The sequence below is a fragment of the Saccoglossus kowalevskii genome, chromosome 11 (assembly GCF_978046115.1).
Source record: "Saccoglossus kowalevskii chromosome 11, keSacKowa6.1, whole genome shotgun sequence".
Taxonomy (NCBI): Eukaryota; Metazoa; Hemichordata; class Enteropneusta; family Harrimaniidae; genus Saccoglossus; species Saccoglossus kowalevskii.
The window spans coordinates 6,282,285-6,300,454 of NC_140651.1; the positions used below are offsets into that span (position 1 = coordinate 6,282,285).

The 18,170-nt window shown below is 34.1% G+C and overlaps 1 protein-coding gene across 4 annotated transcripts in view; it reads right to left on the reverse strand.

Annotated features, from left to right (window-relative positions):
- Positions 1 to 3,863: 3,863 nt before the first annotated feature.
- Positions 3,864 to 18,170, reverse strand: part of LOC100375865 (PH-interacting protein-like) — a 34,589-nt gene continuing 20,282 nt past the window's right edge. For 3 of the 4 annotated variants that reach the window (XM_085505677.1, XM_006815907.3, XM_085505679.1), the window contains 10 exons: positions 16,324 to 16,385; positions 15,575 to 15,848; positions 14,833 to 14,958; positions 12,566 to 12,722; positions 12,260 to 12,427; positions 11,334 to 11,486; positions 10,562 to 10,680; positions 9,635 to 9,984; positions 8,284 to 8,427; positions 3,864 to 7,283 (listed from right to left, as the gene is read on the reverse strand). In XM_085505677.1, the coding sequence (XP_085361803.1) occupies positions 6,712 to 7,283; positions 8,284 to 8,427; positions 9,635 to 9,984; positions 10,562 to 10,680; positions 11,334 to 11,486; positions 12,260 to 12,427; positions 12,566 to 12,722; positions 14,833 to 14,958; positions 15,575 to 15,848; positions 16,324 to 16,385 (2,125 nt within the window). In that variant the 3' untranslated portion in view covers positions 3,864 to 6,711. The remainder of the gene's footprint in view (positions 7,284 to 8,283; positions 8,428 to 9,634; positions 9,985 to 10,561; positions 10,681 to 11,333; positions 11,487 to 12,259; positions 12,428 to 12,565; positions 12,723 to 14,832; positions 14,959 to 15,574; positions 15,849 to 16,323; positions 16,386 to 18,170) is intronic. The other variant, XM_085505678.1, reaches the window with a different exon arrangement.

Below are 18,170 nucleotides of genomic sequence, written 5' to 3' on the forward strand. Positions count from 1 at the left end.
CTTTTGATGAGACTTTCAAATTTACTTAACTTTTGTGTGTTTTGACGAGTGTTACAGCGATTTTTGCAAAGTTTGTATTTTACATTTTTGAAGGATTATAATGTTATCAATACCACATATCAGCGGTATAACTTCACCAAAACTATCACCTAAACACTTTGCATTGAAATATCAATGAATGTATGTACTTTGCATTATGTGTGTGATAAATTGTACAATTTATACGATGAAGGGAAGGCAATTTAAACAATTGTACTGAATTCTACTAGAATATTTTGAAGTTTGCCAGCAGTGAACTAGAAAATACCCATGATTCTCTGTTTCATTTTACTATTTTCTCTATTATGAACGCTTAAATATCAAATATTGATGCACATGAACATTTGGTACTGAATGATTTTGTTCAGAGGCATTTCACCGGGTCTCATGAAGAATTTGTTTTATATAAAATCGTGGTGACTGAAAACTCAACCAATTACACATCTTAGTGAATCATTTCCACGCATATATAACTCCACTACGAACAATTAACTTTTAACTTAACCTTTAACCTCTTCTTTGACATTTGCAAAGATTGAATTTTACTTTTTGCTAACACATACTTGCAGTTTTGAAGTAATTACAAATCAAGGCTAAATATTTCTGGTCAACATAATGCTTGTAGACTATATTTCCAGGACATGAATGCATAAAACTGGAAAGTAAAAATTTACTGCTTTCTTACTACCAGTATTAGTAATAATTTCCAAAATTATATTATTCAGTACACAAGTGAAAGCTTTTAATCTGGGTATCTCAATTGAAAACAGGTAACTCAAGGAATTGACCGCTAACAAAGCAAAACATAGTTGAACTCTGGTGACCTTGCCCTTTGTTATATAATATAATTCCCTTTATCATAGTTTGTTTCAATATAAATATGGATTGTCATAATTAATTTTGAATACAAACAAGTTTTGGGGTTGAACCAACAGTGGGGAATCAGTCTACCGAATGTCCTTAAAAGATGTAAATATCTAACAAAAACATGCCTTATTTGTTTAATTATTTTAAGGAACATAATTTCCAGCTTTATTCAAAGTAATTCAGATATTTTAGAATAAAAACAAGTGTCTCATTGCAAAAAAAAAAGTGCTGCATTTAGATGTGAATAGATTCATAAAACATGCAAGATAACAGAAAAATTTAGCTGGCTTTAGTCCAAGTATTTTGTCTGTCAAAAATTAATGATTCACTGAAACAAATATGAACTGCCTCATTGTGTGACTACTGTATTATATGAAAAGTAAAAAAAAAACACCCTTTATGAATAGCTATCATGTTGCAAGCTCTGCTTTGTATGCAAATCAACTTAAATAGTTGGTGTCCAGTGGAGGGAGAAGTCAACAGTACTGTTGCCTCCTGAGAATCTACATCTTCAAACACTGCAATCTTTGAAGTGTGTTTTTAAACTAGTATTATAAAAACTCTGTTCTAATAGCTGAAACATATTCCTGTGAGTTTTCATTTGTCGAATGAACTGTTTGTCAAATACAGAATACATATATTTTAGAATAATTTTCTTTTTAAAATGTGGATGAAATGTTTTGCTTTTAATGTATTTTTTATGTATTGTTTTTGATTTGATAACTTTGAACTAAACAGATTTTCTATTAGCTTCAGATCTTGATCAAAGTTAGGCACCCAGTTCATAGGAGTGCTTATATTGATTTTCTGACATCTTGTTTTCTGTAAAGATTTTATTGGTAGGTTTGCAAATGTGTATCAGACTGTGCAATCTCTCCATGAGTTGGTTTTGAAACCCAGTATGGGATTCTGAAATGCATTACCAAGGATATTATTACAAGATAAATCATTTGCTTCATTGAACACATACAACAATGCATATTTCCACTGAGATCAGTGACCTTTGATGTGTATCACCAGTGATCAGTCAAGTAGAAACAGTCAAAATATTTTATCAGATTTTCTCAATTTTTGCATGATATTTTCATACAGGACATCTGTTGTTCAAACTCAGGGAAGACTTTATACTGATGAATAAGGTGACCAAGTTTGATAAAGTTTGGAATAGAATTAGTAAAGTTATTATGCACACAATAACAATTATTAACGATGACGACAACGACAACGACGACGACGACAACGCCGGACAAAATTTTTCCCTTAATATACCTTTCCCTTCCATCTTTGATGGTACGGGCAAGGTAATAAAAATGTTGCCCCCAGGTCATGCCACCTGTTGGCATGGACAACGAGAGACAAAATTCACACGAATGCAATTTTGCTTCATATTTATTGAATTTGTGTTTGAATATCTTAATTTTACCCTACTCTCTCTGAGAAGAGTACCATTCTCTTTACTTACAGGCTCAGATAGTCTTCCAGACTATAGTCATCATAAACTACTATAAAATTGGTTAACTGGCATCTTATGGGATTGTACCCGGTTACCTAATAACTGAAGACTGGTCTCCTAAGCAGTGCTAAGCCTGTAAAAGAACCACCATAGCCTTGTCAATGATGTTTGGCCAAGCATTATCCTCAGCTCAAAGCCAGTGTGATATTCAGACGTCTTAATTGGTATTCTAGGGTCAAGTTTTGACAGGTCAAACATCAATTACTCAATCAGAAAACAAATGAACAACGTTTACTAAATATTTTGAGGAACTAGGTATTAAAGCGGCAATAGCTGTAACGATCTTTTTTTCTCTCCAATTTTCAATAAAAATTTTCTTTGTCATTATCAATTTGTAATGGCCATTGTCGAAATGTGGACAATGAAAGCATAGCATATTCACTATACAGGGCTCATACCACTAATTGAATTTCCATAGACGACAATGTTAACATATGACGAGATTGCTATATGAAAATGACGAAGAAAGTTGAAAATATGGCTCAAAAATGGGAAATCAACATGCCAGTAATCAACCATATGAAAAAAACTAACATGTTGGCCAGCTCAAACTCTTGCAAATCTCAGGTAAACAAGACACACCTACTGTATTTGGATTGCACCAAGAGAAATCACTGGAAAAACACCAAGATTAGAACATCCATTAACAGACAAAATAAACCCACAGGTACACAGCCGCTAAGTAGTAAACAAAAGACCACATGTTGGTCTCACCTCTGACCCAGGTGATTACGCCCTCAAACAGGGAGCACCTGAGAAAAATAATATTTAAAAAAATTTCATTGGTTCTTGCTGGGCATTTAAATTGAGGGCTACGAGCAGCCATTGGTTAATTAGTGGCATGAGACCTACATCAATGCTGTAAGTCAGTAAAAAAAAATGGCTGCTTGGTTACATACATGTCTCCAGAGGGCGCAATCTATTGAAATCCATTTTTTTTGTCGTCAATCGAATCTTGGGAACTATGGTACAAGGTGACACACATCAAATACACCACCATCTTGAGAGGCCAAGTCTCTGATGATTTTGTGCCACTTTCCGTAATATGGTGTACCACTAGTCATATTTTGGTCCCCATCACATGGCCAATTTTAACAATGGTGACTACTCAATCATTAGTTTTTACATCGCATTTTACGTGATATAGTCTTGTGTAAGGTAACTTTCATCCATGCAATTGTGTCTAAAACATTATTTCAGTGAGATTTTGTTATCTTTATGTTATTATATTTAAACAAAAATCACAGGTATTGATTCAAAAATCACAGGTACCAATGATGAATTGTTAATTTCAATTTTTTTAGATATTTCACAGATTAGTTATGCAAATACATTTTTTTTTTTATCTGGAGTTTGTAAACAAGATCATGAAAAAGTTGAGAAAATCTTGCTCGTTTTAATCATAGCTCACTTACCTTAACAAGAAAGACAGTGCTACAATAACTTAATAATTCACTCAAGCTTTGACTTTTTTATTACAAAATGTTGAGACAATATTGCATTTGCTGCTTTCAAATACATAACGGATTTAGAATTGAAAAAATATGGAAGTTGGAAATGAAGCCTTATAAAAAATGATCACTGCTTTGGTTTCAACAGAGGGTGTGTTTAACTTTGAGACACATATTTATACTATATACAATAATAGAACAGACAATAAATTGAAGAAAGAAAAGTAATATGAAAGCATGTAACCAGTAGAATTCAAGATGGATGGAAGTATACTATATAAAAAGGTTTGGAAAAGCACATAATTAGTGAAAATCTCGTTGGTATGCATACAAAAGAACCAATCACATGCACAGAAATAATTGGTCGAATAGAATTGTGTAAATCACATGTTAAAACATGAATAGATTGTTGGACTGATGCCAGAACACATGAAGTAACATTTGTTGAATAGCTAAATGCCAGGTCACATGAATTAACATTTGTTGATTAGCTAAAAGCCAGGCCATGTGAACTAACATTTGTTGATTAGCTAAAAGCCAGGCCATGTGAACTAACATTTGTTGATTAGCTAAAAGCCAGGCCATGTGAACTAACATTTGTTGATTAGCTAAAAGCCAGGCCATGTGAACTAACATTTGTTGATTAGCTAAATGCCAGGTCACATAAATTAACATTTGTTGATTAGCTAAATGTCAGGTCACATGAATTAACATTTGTTGATTAGCTAAATGCCAGGTCACATGAATTAACATTTGTTGATTAGCTAAAAGCCAGGCCATGTGAACTAACATTTGTTGATTAGCTAAAAGCCAGGCCATGTGAACTAACATTTGTTGATTAGCTAAATGCCAGGTCACATAAATTAACATATGTTGATTAGCTAAATGTCAGGTCACATGAATTAACATTTGTTGATTAGCTAAATGTCAGGTCACATGAATTAACATTTGTTGAATAGATGAATGCCAGGCCACATGAAATAACATTTGTTGAATAGCTAAATGTCAGGTCACATGAATTAACATTTGTTAATTAGCTAAATGCCAGGTCACATGAATTAACATTTGTTGATTAGCTAAATGCCAGGTCACATGAATTAACATTTGTTGATTAGCTAAATGCCAGATCACATGAATTAACATTTGTTGATTAGCTAAATGTCAGGTCACATGAATTAACATTTGTTGATTAGCTAAATGCCAGGTCACATGAAATAACATTACACAACATTCATATCATTGAACATTTGTTAATTACAGACCATGGGTAAATATCACATCACATTTATGGCGTCTATCCATCAATGTTAACCAACCTATGGCTAGTATTGATTTATTGATCAAAATATTAAATGTATTGTCAATGTCACTGTCACTGTAGAATTTTAGTTGCTTCACAAAGTTGATTAGTCTGTTGATTCTTGAGTAGAATTTGAGTAGTACAGGATGGAGCTTAAATTTTGGCAAACAAGTTCAAGATCATGCATCTAAGCTTTGATTATAAAGGGGCCTGGAGCAGTATCTTTGTTTATATTTAATATTACATTTATGGTACATGTTGGGCAAGATGTACAGGCTATGTACAGGCTAGGCAGTGCAGCTGAAAAGTTATTGGTCAAATCAAGTTTCATTTCTAGCTCCCTGGCCACCAGGCCTGAGAACTATCATATTTGCTCTATTAGTAGCACATGAGCTTACGTAAATTACAAAGTTGTTTCTATGGTAAAAATAGGTAATATTTTAATGATTCAGTATACAAACAATTTTGTTTTGTATGAGGTTCTAATAGAGCAAATATGGTACATGTTTTATTCAGTTGGTGCATCAATGTTTATTTTAAATGGGTGAAAATATACTCAAAATAGCCCAACAACGTAATGGCCCCTTAAATAAAAACACTGCCTGGATAGTTTTATTTCCCTGGTAAGTCAGCAATCTAGGACGATCTATAAAAAGGCATGTATTATGTGCAGCATTTTATCCCCACATAGAAACAAATTGCAATTCAGAGATCATTATGAAACAAACAAGAAATATGATAAATGATTAATTTGCAATTCATTGTTTTTCCACTGGACTTCGATTTCATGAAACAAAGACAATACCTGTACCAGTACAGTAGGGAGTCTCATTTAATATTATGTTAGACCTGTGTTTTAAAAGATCGTTTTTGATGGAATAAAATAAATAATTTAATGAATCCATTATTTACATCACACAGTACTAGTCATTTCATTTGTTGTCACCATGACAACCTGTGTCCCTCTATGTAAAATGCCAAACAAATCAAACAGGACAAGAATTTCTAGGTGAGGGAAGATACAAGGTATTTACAGCGCCCTTTGAGCAAAATGCAAAATAAAAAACAAAGTTACACTGAACTCCCTAGCTAATTGTTAAATGTGACAGTGGAAACAAAAAACCTCATACATCATCTCCACCGAACCCTGAGCTTTAGCGTAGAAACAAAAAATATATTTTAAGTCGGAATGATTAAAAGTTACTAAATTCAGAAATTTCTTTGATATATAAAAGAAAGAATTAAGATTGCATAGACACGAAGTGCAGTGTTGCCAACAAATATTCTGCTTAATGCAGAATTGTTATTATGAAGAAAACCTGCCACCCAAAACAGCAGCAACTATTGTCTCAGTATAAAGTTTATCAAGTAAATTGTAGTAGATCTTTTGTAAAAAAAAAAAATCAATCACCCAAGCATAAAAGTCCAATGTGACAGTTCTATAATGGTTGTCAACGACCATGTGTTCCTTGATGGTTACAACAGCGTATCAGCAAGAATGTAAGTAGAGGATCTAGCAATGCATCATGGGAGTTCATAATTTATCCGAGCAGAAGATTAGCCTTCGCTCGTTCAGTTAGTCTCCTGACTCGACCACGACTAGACAGGCTAACAGTTGCATCGTCCTGTAAAGATGTATCATTACAACTCTTGTGTGAGTGTGTATCACTGTCTTCAGACTCAGAATTACGGTAAAGAACCGTTCGTTTGCCTTGATTTCGTGTCCTTATTCTTGGTGAATGTGCATGAACATCATCATCATCATCATAGTCACTAGAATTCATACGGTTCCTATTTGATTTTTTAGTTTGTTTCTTTGAATAGTTCCTTTGTGACGCAGATTTACAAGGTTTTTGTTTTATTTTCCTCCTGGTTCTATCATCTGATGAGTTTTCACTGTCAGAAGAATTCCCCCCCGACGATCCTGACGATGAACTGGACGATGAACTAGATGATCCAGAAGACGATGATTCAGACGATGAAGATGATGACGACGACGATGACTTATTACTCTTACTGTCACTATCACTGCTATCACTCTCTTCATCATTTTTAGTTCCTCTTGTATTGTATCTCTTTGCATGCCCGTTTGTTAAATTATTTCTTCTGGATACTAAATATAAAATTTAATGCAGTATGAACATAGTGAAACAATTTGTGTTGCATGGAAAGGACAGCATATAAATAGATACTATATTTACTCTAGCAATTCATTTTATATTACATATGTCATATTTTATATTTTTTCGCAGGAAACTGATTTGCATGTATCAATCAGAAAGTGCAGGTTAGTACAACTGAATGATTAGTTCAGAATGGATTGTCATTCAATAATTGTACACAAAACTTTTGGCACAATTTTGATGCATTTTTGCCAAGTTAATAAATATACAGTCAATATACCTTGTTTTCATTTCTGTTGCAATATCTACACCAACAATGATTTTTTCAAATAATCAATATCTATTGAATATGAACATTTTGACATGATCTGTTGACGCTGTGAAAGGCATTAAAAAAGTCACTATTTTTTTTTAGTCAAAATCAGTACGCGCTAACAATTCCTATTTTAACATCTTAACTTAAGGTCAGCGGACACTGTTTTACATCAAATTGTGCAAAAAAATATAATTGCTTTGCATCAAGAGTTTAAATATGATCGAAAACACTCCAGGACGACTCTCCTCTTACAGACCCTAATAATTTTTACACCGTAAAATCAGATGATATGTAAAGCCTGCACAGTGAATATAAATTTGTTTGAGGGGGTAACATGGTTACAATGTTGAACAAAAAGCGAGGTGGTCCTCGGTATACACCCACCCCTACTTTCCCAGATTTTACATGTTGAGGGGTCCTAAATATTGTAAATATGTTACTTATTGATAGAAACATGCAACGGTTTGTGAAACGGTGCGATTCAGTTGATGAATGGTACTATATTGTTCTAAAACCAGAGAATACAGTGAATTGGCTCAATGCACGAGTTGATGTAAAGTGCCAACAATCTCATTAAAAGAATAAATCAGGTACACCTTGAATTAGCAACAATACATGTCAGGTAAAGTAACACAGTAGCTACTAAAAAATACTTTACAGTATACAAGACTCACCTGACTTGGGTTTGATTGTTTTCTTGGCAGGTTTTCTAAGTGGTTTGGTTGTTGATGTACTCTCAATCTCACTCTCATCTTCTGAACTCTCATCTTCTGATACTTCACATTTCTTCTGGGATTTTTTAGTTGCTTTACCTGGACCTGCAAATAAATGAATAGAGCCAAGCAAGGGATGGTTAGCTAGAATCAAGTGACAATCACCTGAATACATTGAGCTAATCAAGTGAAAATCACCTGAATTTACTGAGCAAATCAAGTGAAAATCACCTGAATTCATTGAGCTAATCAAGTGACAGTCACCTCAATTCATTGAGCCAATCAAGTGACAGTCACCTGAATTCATTGAGCCAATCAAGTGACAGTCACCTGAATTCATTGAGCCAATTAAGTGAGTCACCTGAATTCATTGAGCCAATAAAGTGACAGTCACCTGAATTCATTGAGCCAATAAAGTGACAGTCACCTGAATTCATTGAGCCAATAAAGTGACAGTCACCTGAATTCATTGAGCCAATAAAGTGACAGTCACCTGAATTCATTGAGCTAATCAAGTGACAGTCACCTGAATCCATTGAGCTAATCAAGTGAGTCACCTGAATTCATTGTGCTAATCAAGTGAGTCACCTGAATTCATTGTGCTAATCAAGTGAGTCACCTGAATTCATTGTGCTAATCAAGTGAGTCACCTGAATTCATTGAGCTAATCAAGTGAGTCACCTGAATTCATTGAGCTAATCAAGTGAGTCACCTGAATTCATTGAGCTAATCAAGTGAGTCACCTGAATTCATTGAACTAATCAAGTGAGTCACCTGAATTCATTGAACTAATCAAGTGAGTCACCTGAATTCATTGAGCTAATCAAGTGAGTCACCTGAATTCATTGAACTAATCAAGTGAGTCACCTGAATTTATTGAGCTAATAAAATGAGTCACCCGAATTCATTGCGCTAATCAAGTGAGCCACCTGAATTCATTGAGCTAATCAAGTGACAGTCACCTGAATTCATTGAGCTAATCAAGTGACAGTCACCTGAATTTATTGAGCTAATCAAGTGACAGTCACCTGAATTCATTGAGCTAATCAAGTGACAGTCACCTGAATTCATTGAGCTAATCAAGTGACAGTCACCTGAATTCATTGACAGTTATCGAGCCAATGACTGACTTCAGTTTTATAATTATAGTTCTTGACACCCCCCAAATAAACTAAGATATGATGCGATAACTCATTGTTGTAATGTAGTAATAACTTTGTGTTTCTCTCTGCTCCCAAGTGAAAAGCTAATTGATCAAATTGTTGTAACAATTCAATTGATAATATCCATCATATATACATTTGTAACATACCAGGTGTTTTTTTCTTTAAAACTGGTTTAGCTGTCTTTCTGGCAGTAATCTTTTTAGTCTCTTCTGGCTTAACTTTAGACTCTTTTTTCACACAATTTTTGGATGAAGGTCCTGGTTCTTCAGTTTCCTCCTCAGTGTCATCTTTTTCAGTATCATCATTATTGCTATCACTATTTTCAGTATCAGTATCATCATCATCATCACTATGGTTACCATGCGTAATAGATGCTGAAGTGGACGGTTGATGAATGCTCTTTCTGGCAGTGCTACTTGTAGAAGAACAAGTTTTACTAGTGGAAGGCACACTATCGGACTTTTTTTGTGGCCGAACAGTTTTTCTGTTAGTGAAGCTGAGAAAGAAAGACAACCATTGAATAAGAATTCATTGGTTTTGAATAATGAAAAGATTGTATTAGTGAGACAGATAAGAGGAAAGAAAGGAGAAGAAACAGAATGAGGACAGAATGTAGCACCAGATGAATGATAATTAGGAATAAAACCAAGTCATGACTGTTTTTAGATTTGTTGTTGAATGTCAATTAGTATTTAGTATTCTTTAATCAAGGTATTTCCACAATCACTTTTTATGAAAACAGGTTACCATTGAACCACAAATATAATAAAATCATGATATTACAGTCTATTATCACATGACCTAAATATTAGCCGAAAAAAACTGTACCATATTTTCTCTATTAGAAACGGATCTTCAATAGAAACACAAATAAACCAAAAATGCACTACTAATGGAGCCAATATGGTATTATAATTAACAGCAGTTCTTTAAAAACAAAATCCTAAAATTTCTCATCATGTGATAGTACAGAGTGTTGAGGAGAACCCTATCCCGGAATAGGTCTGATTTAGTTTTGGGTTTAAGCTGAGTAGTTATAGAAATGATACACCTGGCAGCAAACCTCTACATACCGATAATAAATATTTTTCTTTTGTCTTTCTTCATACTTCACAGATGACTTGTGGTCCTTCACAATTGGTTTGATATGTTCTTCAAACATTGCTGACGACCGCAACGTCATTGCATAAATCTACAAATAAGTTAAGATGTTCAGTTTTTAGAAGTAAAATTATGTTTTCTGAACAAGAACACTGCTTTTCTTATCATCGTAGTTGTGATAAAATAACATTGATGATGCATGCAGAAAATTAGATGTTTTTATTACATGACTTTACTTTCACACAAATACATATACAGGTGTATTTTGAGTTGAATGACAGCGCTTTTATGGACCATTGTCAAAGACGTTTTTCGCAACATTTGGTCATAAATCTCTGTTGAATATTGTCACTAGCTGATACTGTTGAAGCTGGTTTGGAGATTAAACTTTACAAGAGACATAAACAAACACCCCAACCAGAATATCGGCTTTCAGCCAGAGCACGCAAGATTAGTGGTCCGATGCTGTGTGGGCAAATGTTCTCAGTCAAACAGAAATTCTTTACACAATTTGAATTGTGCCAACTCAATCATAATGATCCAGCAGATCTTCATGGTGAGTACAACCAAGTTTAATCCATCTATTCACATATATAGTATTCTAAATTATATTTAATCAGTTTCATAAATAATTTGTATGTAGTTTTATGCCTTTTTCATTTGGAAAATGTTACAAGAATGTAAAATAATTAACATCTAGAACCACCAAGATATTATCATGCAAATACAGATAATCATACTTACTCTTGATTTTTTATTGGGAGTATAGTTTCTTGCATTGTTAAATATTAACCTAATATCTCTGCAGAGTTCCATTGGATTCTCATAATATCCAGTCAAAAATTGTTCTTTAACAGACGTCAAATCCATCGGTGTATCAATAATATCACGATAATCCTGCAACAATTACGTGACAAAGTGTAATCCATTCAAGTAAAACCAGTGTAAACGTGATACTTGTCCAAACCCCAGGTCCTTGATTACAGACTAAGAATGTTATTGGGCTTTCAGGATTCTCTTATTATAAGAATGTTAGTGATGCAAGGAACAATTCAATCCTTTTCTCTAATTTATTCAATGCTTATTAAAGTCAACTTTATTCCGCTTTCACAAAATAAACCTGAGTAATTATTGCATATTTTCCAAAAATTTTCAAATAAAGAAATTAAAGAATTGATTCTTGTCATTCAACTACAAATTTTTTGTTGCAATTTTAGGCTGTTATCTGCCATCAAGTTATCACTGTAAGCAGGAAAATAGTGGGTTTAAATTTCACTGATTTACCATTTTAGGCATATTCAGTGGGTTTTAAATTCACGGTTTCGTCATTTAGATAATGTGTTCTATGCTAAATTTTACTTATTCACTTGGTTTTAATTTAGCGCATTTTCCAGTCAGCGAAATAAGCTAAATTAAAACCCAGTGAATAATTACCCCCTTTACAGTATTATGAGAATAACACAAAGTATTCACTCAGGCTGTATAGAGTTGCACCAACTTCTGCTACACATCAGCTGATACGATCACAGTACTGCCTTTGTGCATACTTTGCCGTATTCTCATGATAACTTTAATGTCACTCATTATATAAATGCAATAGTTTTGGAGAAAGAAAAAGTGTTCCTTAATGAACGCTTTATTTCTACATTGTTTTCTATGGGATTACTTACTGGATATTCTAGTAAATCTACAGGATGACGGAAAGGTTGAGAATCTTCACATTCAAATAAAATTTGTAGTAATCTTTTACACTGGTCTATCCATGCTTTAGCATCATAAATTGGATGCTCCATCTTTAATCGTTTCCGTGCCAACTCCTCTGTCTCATCATCACTGTCCTGAAAATAATAACTCACTTCTTTAATAGTGTTTATTTACAAAAATTCACGATTTATCCAAAATAAAATTATCAAACATCTGACTTGTTTTACTGCTCATTGTTTATTTCATAACACCTCATAATGATAAAACTTTACCCTTAATCTTTTTCTTTCAAGATTACAGAGTGATGATACTTGTGTTGTTGTTTCTTCTTCTCCAGACTCCTCTTCTACATTAACGTCTACAACTTCTAAGTCTTCACCATCTGTGATTTCATCGTATACTGTCTTAATATCATCACATGTTTCATCCCTGTAACAAGCAGCACAACATCATTTTATTGGATGCAAAATTATGGAAATGAACATTATACATTGATGCGAAAACAAATTATTTTACATTACTTGTTTAAATTTTTAAACCATGTAAACAGAATCGAAACGTCTTGATGAACATGCATTTGAAAAAAAAAATTAAGACAATGTACCGTAAAATTCCTAATTGAGGCCGCGGCTTTGATTAAAATTCATTTTTTCAATGGACGAATTCAGATGCGTGAAGTCTTAGTGCGGCTTTAATTAGAGCATTCACTTCGGTAACAGTGGGAAATTTTTTCAAACAACAAAGGCCAGAAGGGATAATGATATGCTAATGAGATGCACAACACTCGATTGCAACTTTGTTGCGATTCTAAGGCACTTTCGGATTTTTACACACAGACAAACTTGTACACAAACGAAATTTCACACTGTATACTGCACAATGAATAATATCTACAAATAGATTTGTATGCATTTGCAGATTACGGTACTGTATGCTACAATCTCTTGAATAGACTAATTCGCTAGCACCGGTATAGGTCACAACTGAGAGACAGCCGTCTGACACTGTCGATTGCGGCATGTTCGACTTCCGGCAGAGTGACTGTACATTCCTTGTTTAATTTAGACATCGGGGAAATAAAAATAAAAAAAGTCAATCCAAAAAAAAAATACTCAGTATATTATTTAATGTAATTTATATTTATTTTCTTATTTTTTTGGATAACGAAAAGTATATTCTAAAAGAAGTCAAAAACAAAAACGAATGCATTCTTAGTAGCAAATGATCACAGTAACAGTCATGCTGCATTTCACACAAGTGAGTAACTTACTTGTTTTCGAAGTGTTACAATTGCTGATTATTACTCAGTAGTGATTACAATAACGTACAAAAAATAAATTCGTTGAATTGTTGTGAAAATTCAACTTAGTTTCACCGCAAGCGAATGATTTCAGTCACATATAAACGCTCGATCCGATACGATATCCGCCATGTTTGTTCAAAAATCTTTATTAGTGACTTGAAACTGTTTTGTTGACCTGATAGGTCGCTAATTAACCAATCGAAACGCTGGATGGTGCCAACGTGATTAAATTACCATAACTCATTTAAATATGTTAATCAGCGTCCTCATGGTAAAGGAAACACGGAAGAGATTTACTGTTGTTGTAGTGCAATCGTTTGGCTTTGATTTTGATGGGAAAACGGCATGATTTTTTTTAAATCAAGAAATTAGTTGTTTTCGAACCATAAGCTGAGCATTGAAGAAGAATTTAACACTTTTGACGATAATAACAGCTCATTGTCGAAACGCAGTTTACCCAGTCACGCTACCCACAATAAACCTGTACTCTGGAATAAGCATCAATGACTACGGAAAACCTTAATTAGACTCTAATCTAAGCGTCAGGAATCACTGAAATGTTCAAAAAATTATGCCTTAATTTAAAATTAAATGGTACATCTTTTTCTGAAATATGTGGTGGGGGCTGTTTGGTTTGTGAAAGTTTGGGGTGCGGCTTATATTGCAGACTTCTTCCTGGGATCAAAACTTGTCAAATTCAACATGAAACAATGTCTCAAGTTAGGGGTGTGGCTTCTATTAAAGCTGCGGCCTCAAATATGATTTTTACGGTATTTCATAACTGATGTGCATTTCTCATGATATATATATTAATACAAAGTAAATACAATTAGTCAAGACATGTTGCAGGTAATACTCTTGCAAATCTTCTCGGGATATACACAGGGTGAACCGAATATGTTCATTCATGCCAGATCCAGGTGTCTCCAGTCAGCGATTACAGCAAGTCTCAGAAGTATTGGGGCAGCCAATTTGCAAACTCACTAGGGAATTGGGTAACTGCTTTGGTTTTGACTGAACGGTTGGCTTTTGAATCTCGCTGACACAAATGTGTGACTTCTGAATGTGATCGGTTCGAGCAAGTCTGAATCTGAGAGCAAATAAACAAATATAATGGTGGCGAACGATGAAAATTTTGTCTGACAGGGACTAACAAAAAAGACTCTAGAGTTGTAGTATTCTAGAGGAATAGAAATAGAAGGAACCCCCACATGATATTAAATATTTTGTACTTACTTGGCAAATGATGTCAGTATATTGTTAACCATTCTTGCCCATTTCACTATTTGACTTTCTTTTTCATTAAACGTCATCGCGTTTGTTTCCACGAGTCGTATTTCCCAAAACAAGGATGATCTCCGCCTGAACAATGAAAGATGAAAATATTTTGTAATGTCAGTACAATACAGTAAACGATGAAGACATACTTTGCTAAAGTTATAGTCTTTATTTATCAATTATTATAAACAAAATTGAGAATTATTAATCAAGTTTTACCCTAATGAAATATTATTTATATTATTAAATGTTATTATGAAATATATTTATGAAACTTTGACGAAGTTAGTATATGTGACATGTTGAATATTCATCCTTAAATTTCGAGTTTTCAGCCTTAAAAATATTGCTTTAATATCGACTCACAGTGAAATATTAGTTTCTAAAAGCTCAAACTTCTGCTCTGGTTGTACAAAAGGAAAAATGGTAACAAGAATTGAGTATGCAAATGCAAATCCATATCCATGGTTTTGACATTCAATATTTAATTAAATTTTTTACGTGAGACATGATATCAAAATTTCATTCATAGTAAGTGTAATTCTTGCCTAAAAATTGATTAGAAATGGCTGTCTGCCACAGGGTAATATAAAAACAAAGTTGTCATCTTCATAATCTTCTTTCAATCAGAACAAATAAATACATCTGGAAATGTGTAATATACTAGCACGACACATAAATCTATAGTAGGATGGTTTACCTATAAAATCTGTTTTCTAATCTAGTTTTAATATCATGTAGATTAGTAGGATATCCGACAACCATAGCATACATAGGATATACACTAAGATCAACAGGGTAATTAAAAGGTACTGCTATCCTCTTTTCCATCAACCACTCAATTCCTTTTATAATGCGTTCACAATCACTGTCTCTTCCTTCCGTGCACCACTCTCCATCGGTTGGTACATATAACATTTGGAGGAGTTCTTCATGGTGGATTGGCGTACTACCACCTTCAACGTCGGGCATATCTACAGAAGAAGAGAACCAATGTATGTTGTCACTACCGCTACAATCATTTTTCTCCAGTCGTTTCACACTAAAATCTGAAAAGCCTCCATAGATGGTGGGAACGAATGGGAAACAGATGGCGTCAACAGACAATGTGATTATACATCTTTCCTAAAAGTCCAGTGTGCTATTGAAGCATAAAATAAAATGTAATTATGTAAGAATTTAAACGCTGGCAATGTACAAGATCAGTCTATTGTATAAACAAGATGTGTTAGTATGACTTAAATATACCAATTTAGATTTACCAATTTAGGTGAAAATAACATTTTTTTGTTAATTAAACCAGTAAACAGTTTTGACACTGAATGCCCACTTTTGTTATTCAAGAATGAAACCACATGGAATATTTTGCAATTCATCAACTCATACATATAAGGACCTAAATCAAGATTGCCCCAAAATCATTGACTGGATTCTGTAAAATCTACTTACTATTTTCATCAATTGGTTCCATGTCCCAAGGACTCATCTTCTCTACTTCACCAGTATCCCAACTAATACAGAATAATATTAAATATTATTAAACATCTGTCCACGTAACGCCATAAGTTACAACATGCTGTGATTTTGCGATATTTTATGGGGTATTTTTATCCTATCATATTAGGAAATGCGAATTCCAAATATGGAATGATTACGTGCGTAAATGTCCTCTAATAATAAAAACAAACATGGCTGCCACCAGAGTTTGACCGGACTCCACACAAAGAAATTCGCTCAATCTGTTCTAAACATTTTGGATTTTGGCATTCCCATGATGTATCCTTGGAAGGAAAAGATGTACCGTACTTATCCGGGTAAGAGCCCATGCCTGGACAAACGCCCACCCTCCACTTTTGACACAATAAAGAAGTTGAGGTCATATCTGGGCACACGCCCAGGGGGCTTTTTCTACACAAAAAAAAAAACGAAAAAAAATATTTTCTATTCGTTGACTGTGGTTGTATTAACTGTTGACTTTCTTGAAGTCTGTCATGATACTTATAAAATTGTTAATTGCGTAAAACAAGGGGTGAATGCAATATAGCTGTGACAGCTTTCTGTCTTCAGGGCAGCGCGTTCACAGCTGATTTTTTTTTCAGAATCATAACAGTCAGCAAGTTTATAAAAATATATATTAAAGCAGAAACGGTAGTTCTCTTTTTGAAATATGTCGTGGCCCTAAAATGTGTGCTTCCTTGGGAAGGATTCAAGCAAATCGTATAAGGAGAGCCGCTATTAAAGCAAGTGTCGCACTTGTTCGGCTTTCGCGCCGTCGACAATGAAAACAATGTTGCAATATTGTAGCAACCCGTACCTGGGAGAATGGTTGAAATCACGTTATTTTGGCTTTATAAATATTTTGTAGCAGCTTGCGAATCCATAACTGGGCCAGCAATTTTGCAATGTCACGCCGAAGACTGTCAACTTTTTTACCATCTTTTACACCGCTATTGCATTTCTGTCATGAAAACTATTCTTCAGTCATTGGATAAAAAAAACTTCCTATTTCAAGTCCACCGCGATATCTATGTAGTGAGACATTTCAACCGCCGGAACTTGCTGAATGATAACTTTCACCGTGATTAATAAGCGTCGAGTCTGATAAGAAAGCAATGTCACGATTTGACCTTTATGATGAAATACTAGTAGTGATGTCTTTCTTAGCCAATCAGTAAAGCAGATGCATAAAGGTCAAAGATCATTGCTACACTGTAAATAAAAGCATCGTGTGCCATCGCAGCAGAGCGACCCCATTTTTCTTGTCTCTTTATTATGATTAGCCATGAATGAAAAGTGCCAACCTGACAGACTGCAAAATCCGGAGATTAAAATTGCTAAGTCCAAATTGTGTGAGACGATATCGACGAACTTCAGGAATAAGTTGTAGGGATTTTGTTCGACGACTACAGTGACGCCGACTTGTACATTTGAGGGTTTTGAGTTTTACAAAGATGGCAAATGAACGTACAAATAAAGATCTGAGAAGTTTTTTCAAACAGCTATGAATTTTTATAATTTTTACTATGTAAATTTGTAAATTATTATTGATTCGTAATTTGTCGAGACCAGAAATCATTTTACGCAGTTTAACCCCTGACATTTTAATTCATTTTGAGTTCATGCGTATTGGGCGTGTTTGTCGGTGGGAAAATCCTAATTCAAATGATTCCTCACTGTCGATTTTTATTATTTCTGGTTTATTTGTCACATTATAAGCAATACATTATCTCCTGGCAAACGCCCACCCCTTCTTTTTGGCAATTTTCCATGTTCAAGACCCTGGGCTTATACCCAGA